Source organism: Mus caroli, chromosome 7 (genome assembly GCF_900094665.2).
Source record: "Mus caroli chromosome 7, CAROLI_EIJ_v1.1, whole genome shotgun sequence".
In the NCBI taxonomy this organism is placed as follows: Eukaryota; Metazoa; Chordata; class Mammalia; order Rodentia; family Muridae; genus Mus; species Mus caroli.
In genome coordinates, this window is record NC_034576.1 from 142,373,837 (window position 1) to 142,380,080 (window position 6,244).

Here is a 6,244-nt window from a genome sequence, read left to right on the forward strand (position 1 = left end):
CTCCTGTGAACCTGAGATTCTGGGTGTGTCAGAGTTCTTGGCAGTCAAGTTCCTCTGAGACCTTGAAATACTGGTGTGACCAAGCTCCTTTTATCCTGGGATCCTGTTGTCAAAGATCCTGGACATGTTACAGTGCCTGGAAGTTGTGTATCCTTTGAGGAGCGTGGAGCTATCTGGTCAGTGGTCCTAAGATCTAGTGGAGAGTCTTCTAGGGACTGTGGGGGTGTCTGCCAACTCCATGCCCAAGGTGACCCGATGCTGGCGCCGACCAGAAGGTACTTGTGCCCCTGGTCAGGCCAGTTTTCTGCTTCCCTAATGCTGTCTCAGGTCCTGAGTGATTGGATTGGAACAGAAGTTGAGTTCCACACGCAAGTGGTCCTAATATCGAGTGGAGAGTCCTATAGGGACCTTGGGGGTGTCTGCTGACTCCGTGCACAAGGTGATCCGGTGCTGGTGCCCGCAGTGTTGCTTTCTATCCAATACCCTGTTGCTATACAGAGGCACCAATGCCCTGTCCTGAGCATTTTAGTCGAGATGTTAGTTAGATATGTTGAGATGAAGAAGCTCTATGCTTCCAGACATAGAGCCAATCAAAGGGTTTCCCCTTACAGTGTAGTTGGACACCATTGCTACAGGAAAAGTGGTTCAGGGTGGATCTGAGGTGTCTTTGTAGTGGGTGCTCTGCCCATAGCTCAGGTATTCTGGGATTGAGGAGCTGTTGGGGTAGTGCTCATTTGCCTTGCCTGTGATGACACGGGGGCTCATGATTTTCTAGACCATTCCTCACTAGGGGACTGGGTGACAGCCATAAGATCATTTCTCTCCAGGGCCCTGATCTCATTGCTTCATTTGTCTGTCCTCAGGTCACGTGGAAGCCCGGCTGCTAGGTGGTGTACACCCCTGTGAAGGACGCCTGGAGGTTCTTAGAGGATTTACCTGGGGCACTGTCTGCCATGATGACCTGGACCTGCCCATGGCCCATGTGGTTTGTAGGGAGCTGGGGTGTGGCACTGCTGTATCCATACTCGGGAGTTCCCACTTTGGCTATGGATCAGGGCCTTTGTGGACAGAGGCCTTTCGCTGTGTGGGCAACGAATCACTGCTGTTCCATTGTCTGAGGGAGCCTGGACACCAGTGTGGCCATGATCAGGATGCTGCACTAATCTGCTCAGGCGAAAGTGAGTCAGGTCATGGCCTAGAAGGGTGTGTTGTTGTGGTGTAAGCAGAACTGATAGTCTGAGTGATGGGCTGTCATGATCATGGATGGACAGCCCTGGGTGGGTGCTCCAGAAGTTTTGTTCCCTCTTTTTTTATGTTTCGCTCCTCTCATGTGTTTGCTTTTCTTTTTCAGACTTGGGGAAAGGACTGCTCAGATGTACCAAAGATTTCTATATACTTGGGCCCCACACTTTCTTTTTGGTTCATTTCCTCATTCCTGTCAGTTTGTTAAGATTCAGTTTTCAGGGACATTGCCCATTGTCCTGCCATTTCTTAGTTTTTCTCATGGTCTCCATTAGTTCTTAACAGACTGAAGATATTAAGCTTAGGATTGTAGAGACCCTATTTATATGGCTTTTGGAATTTCTTTCCATAGATAAATGGTTATTGAGGTAACACAGAGATTTCCTTTAGTGACCAGAAAAGAAACCACAAAACAATTCTTTGTATATTCCACTGACAGAATCCAGGGCACTTAATTGTCTGCTGTTCATGCTTGCTTGTGTGTGTATCTCACTAGAGATGCCCTGTATACAGTTCAAAAATATTTGCTATTTCCAGCTTCCCCACCATGATCCCCAAGTTAGGGAGAGTAGTGGTGTGGTAGTGTGAGGATGCAAGGGTTTGGGGAGAAGGGATGGAGTTATTTAGGCCAGGACACTGGAGCTGCCTCACTTAGCTTTCAATACTTAACACTGTGCAAAGACACGGTCCTGGTAGTTTGTGTGTGCTCCGATTGCATATGTCCTGTCTATAAGGAACTCATGGCATGTGGGTGTCTGCGGCTCTGGGCTGTGGAGGGGGCTCTGATTCCAACTCTCCCTTAGAGTTCCGACTGGTCAATGGCAGCAGCCGCTGTGAGGGCCGCGTGGAGCTTTTGGTACAGGATGCCTGGCAACCCCTCTGTGCTGCCAACTGGGACTTAGCAGATGCCACTGTACTCTGCCACCAGCTCAACTGTGGCTATGCAGTGGCCACACCGCAAGGAGGACACTTTGGAAATGTGGAAGCTCCCATCAGGACAGATGTGTTTCACTGTGTGGGAACAGAGCCCCACTTACTGAGCTGCCCAACAAGCACCTTAGGGGCCCAGGCATGCGCACTGGGTAATTCAGCCTCGGTTCTTTGCTCAGGTGAGTGCAGGCGGCCTTGAGACTGCGAAGAAGAAGGTAAACAGGACAAAGATGAACAGTATGAGAGATTTGGTAGGGTGAGGATAGGTGGAGATGTTTAGTACAATGGTTCTCTGCCCATTAGAGTTTCTCCCTGTCAGGTCTCCAGGATGCCCTTCGGCTGAGGGAGGGACAGAGTCACTGTGATGGCCGAGTGGAGGTCTTCCTGGATGGCACGTGGGGGCGTGTGCTGGACAGTGCCTGGGACCTGCGTGATGCTGCTGTGGTGTGCAGGCAGCTTGGGTGCGGAGAGGCACAGCTAGCCTATGATGCTCCAGCACCAGGCCATAAGACAATTCCTGTGGGGCTGAATCTGGTGCACTGCTTGGGCTCTGAGACCCACCTGACCCAGTGCAATGTGTCTGCTTCTCTGCTGGTTCATGCAGGGACTTTGCGGGATGCAGGAGTGGTGTGCTCAGGTGAGTCTGAGGTGTCCACTTGCCCACCCCCACCCTGCTCTGTTCATGTAGTCCAGTGTGTCCTGACTGCGTCTCTCCACAGGGAGCTTGCACATACGGCTGGCAGCGGGTAAGAGCCGCTGTGCTGGGCGTGTTGAAGTATTCTATCAGGGCACATGGGGCACCGTATGTGATGATGCCTGGGACCTGCAAGACGCCCATGTGGTCTGCAGGCAGCTGGGCTGTGGTCACGCCCTCAGTGCCCCTAGGGCTTCCCACTTTGGAGCAGGAACTGGGCACATCTGGATGGATGAACTGGGCTGCATGGGTGAGGAGGCTGCTCTATGGGAGTGCCAGTCAGGAGGCTGGGGCCAACAAGACTGTGGGCACAAGGAGGATGCAGGCGTCATCTGTTCAGGTAGGTATCACAGGTTTAGTTTGATGTGACCAGCCCTCCCTAACTGTGCCTATCTGACTGGCCCCTCTGTCTGCAGAATTTATTGATGTGAGGTTGCAAGAACATAGTCAGCCATGCACAGGACGACTGGAAGTTTTCTACAATGGGACCTGGGGTGGTGTCTGCCAGTCTTTGAATGCTGCCTCCCTGAGAGTTCTGTGTGAACAACTGGGCTGTGGGTCCCAAGGGCAACTACTGGCCAGGCCAAGGGGCTCATCTACGATCGAGACTGTCTGGTTGAAGTCCATTCAGTGCAGGGACAAGCATGACATGTCCTTGTGGCAGTGCCCCTCAGAACCCTGGAACCGACATTCTTGTCTTAGAGGCGAGGAAGCTTGGTTGGCATGTGCAGGTGAGCTGTGCTATGCATTCTACTGGTACTCTGGGCTGGGTGTGGCTCATATGGAACTACCTCAGGTTCCAGTTGCTTCCTGTTTCCCTTAAAGACACAGGGAAACAATGTAGAATTTTCAGGCTTTGTGGATATCCTTTGAAACCTAGATTCTCTTCCTTTAGGTATGGGGAGGCAGAAAGAACATGGGCAAGAGAGCATTTATTAGATTTTAGGTTCCTGAGCTTGTGACATTCTTAATTTTCTACACAGAAAAGACAGAAGTTTCTCAGGATATGGAGCAGATTACCAACTGCTCATCAACTCTTAGCTGCCCAGGTAACTCTTCCTCCATAAGCTTTGCAAGAACCCATTAGCCAGAAAATATCATGCACTGATTGTTGGCCCCCTTTCCAGAGGAAGGTGCACTTCGTGTACTTGGGGGTGAGAACGGCTGCTCTGGACGAGTGGAGCTCTGGCATGGAGGTTCATGGGGCACAGTATGTGACGATTCCTGGGATCTGGCCGATGCAGAAGTTGTGTGCCGGCAGCTGGGCTGTGGCCCAGCCATAGCTGCCTTGCAGAATGCTGCCTTTGGCCCTGGTTCAGGGCCAGTATGGCTGGATGAAGTGGGATGCCGAGGCAGTGAGCTGTCTCTGGGAGCCTGCCAGTCAGAACCATGGGGATATGGAGACTGCTCCCACAAGGAGGATGCTGGTGTGCGCTGCCTAGGTGAGTGAGGCAGCCAGCAGTGGTGAGAAGAGGGATGCCAGATTGATATTTTTGGCCATTTTCACCTTTGTTCTGCTCAGACAAATTCTTGAGCACAGGACTCCAGTGTTCAGGGTTCCACTGGTGTTCCAGGGATGGCTGCCACCCTCAGTTCTGCATAGCTCCTGCTGACCTATTGGCTACCACCCACAAAGATTGGGCCAATCTATGCTGTTGAAGGTGATGATACTTCCCCAACCTGCATTTCTTTTGCAGGTATCCCTGGAACCATGGCATCTGGTAAGTGGCTCTTTATTAATACTTCATTACCTGGATAGCCTGCAGTGGTACTCTTTTCTTTCCCGAGAACCTCTGAGACCACACGCCGTGGGCACACCCTCTGTGTCAGGTTTGGACTTCTAGTCTGTGCTGAAAAATGCTTATCTCTACTGTGCCTGCTGGATGGGAAAACATGGAGGACGGAACTACCTGGTCATGCGCAGCCACTTCTGGGGGCCTTTAACTTAGGGATTGTGCAATTTTGCCTGAGTATGTGATATCCTTTTTGGATAGCATGCCTAGAGTAGAATAGAGCAGGGGCGGGGCGGGGCGGGGCGGGGCGGGGCGGGGCGGGGCGGAGCGGAGCGGAGCGGAGCGGAGCAGAGCAGAGCGGAGCAGAGCAGAGCAGAGCAGAGCAGAGCAGAGCAGAGAATACTGTGGACACCCACATGGACTTTCTAGGCCTGAGCACTTGGGCTCTTTCTTCTGGAGCATCTTGCCCAGTAGCACACAGATCATCCCAGAGCAGCTACTTGTCAATATAACACTGATACCAAGCTGTCCTCAGTGGCTCATGGGGAGTCTGATGTCTTCCAGGCTTAGTGTCAGCCTGTCTTAGGTACACAGTAAATGATTCTCTACCTCTTTCTGTGCTTCACAGGCAATTCTTCAGCTCCTCCACCTGTTCCTGAGTTCTGGACCGTGCCTGAGATTGCCTGTCTGGTTCTTGGCTGCCTCTTGGGCATAGTCTTTCTGGTCCTGGCTGTTCAGTGGTGTCATAGCAGAGCCATCAGCCTGGGTAAGAAACATGCTGGTTATGGTTCACAAAGCTGGTGGAGCAAAGGCCTGGGGGAAGCTTTGAGAGATGCCAACCACTTCAGGCCCTCTCTGCTCTAATTACTGTCTTGAATGCTGGCAGACCTCCATGAGAGTCAATGTTGAGTTAGTATCTGAAGATCCAAGAGTTATTATGGTCTGGTAGAGCCTGGGCTTGTCTACTGTGCTGAGGACATTCTGCATATACAGGATTCTCCATTGTCACCCAGCATCACCTGTGCTATGCTGAAGTGAAGTCTTTAAGAGATGAGATGTGACCCTAAGACCCACAAGCCATACACCAGACATTTGAGCATGTGTCCTGAGCAGTGGAGTCCCAGCAAGGGCACCTTGCTGCTCAGGGGCTTTTTCCTGTATGTGGGCCCTCAGCATGTGTGAGAGTCACAGGACACAGAGAGGGTGGGTGGCTGAGTCTATAGTTGTGCTTAGTTTGGAAAGTTCTGGTGTGATCTCTGCAGGTTCTGGAGCAGTGGCGGAGCTGCCCTCAGAGGTTGTCTATGAATACATTGAAACAGTCCCTATGGATGAAAAAGAAGAGCCAGCAGGATCCCAGAGTCCAGTGCAGGATGAGGATTATGATGATGCAGAAGAGCCCAAGGACAGCCCGGGGGAAGATATGGAGGCTGGGCACCTTTGAGCCTGACTGGTATGTACCTCTGTTCCCTGAGGTCTGGGGTACCCTTCCTGCTGTTCTGCTAACATAAAGAGGTTCTGTTAAGCTAGCATTTAAAGGATTGGAATCTAGTTCTCTGAGTCCTGCATCCCCACTTCTGCTTTTCTGCTTTGCTTTAGATTGCTCTCCTTTTTATTTTTTTAAAGATTTGTTTAATTTCATGTATGC

General features: G+C 51.4%; 1 protein-coding gene across 1 annotated transcript in view; it reads left to right on the forward strand.

Moving 5' to 3' along the window:
* LOC110298462 (scavenger receptor cysteine-rich domain-containing protein SCART1-like) overlaps positions 1-6,040 on the forward strand; it is a 59,030-nt gene extending 52,990 nt beyond the window's left edge. Inside the window, exons 4-13 of the mRNA XM_021167727.1 lie at positions 864-1,178; positions 2,046-2,351; positions 2,492-2,809; positions 2,892-3,206; positions 3,283-3,597; positions 3,850-3,915; positions 3,994-4,308; positions 4,564-4,587; positions 5,228-5,365; positions 5,862-6,040. Of these exons, the coding sequence (XP_021023386.1) occupies positions 864-1,178; positions 2,046-2,351; positions 2,492-2,809; positions 2,892-3,206; positions 3,283-3,597; positions 3,850-3,915; positions 3,994-4,308; positions 4,564-4,587; positions 5,228-5,365; positions 5,862-6,040 (2,291 nt within the window). The remainder of the gene's footprint in view (positions 1-863; positions 1,179-2,045; positions 2,352-2,491; positions 2,810-2,891; positions 3,207-3,282; positions 3,598-3,849; positions 3,916-3,993; positions 4,309-4,563; positions 4,588-5,227; positions 5,366-5,861) is intronic.
* Positions 6,041-6,244: the final 204 nt, after the last annotated feature.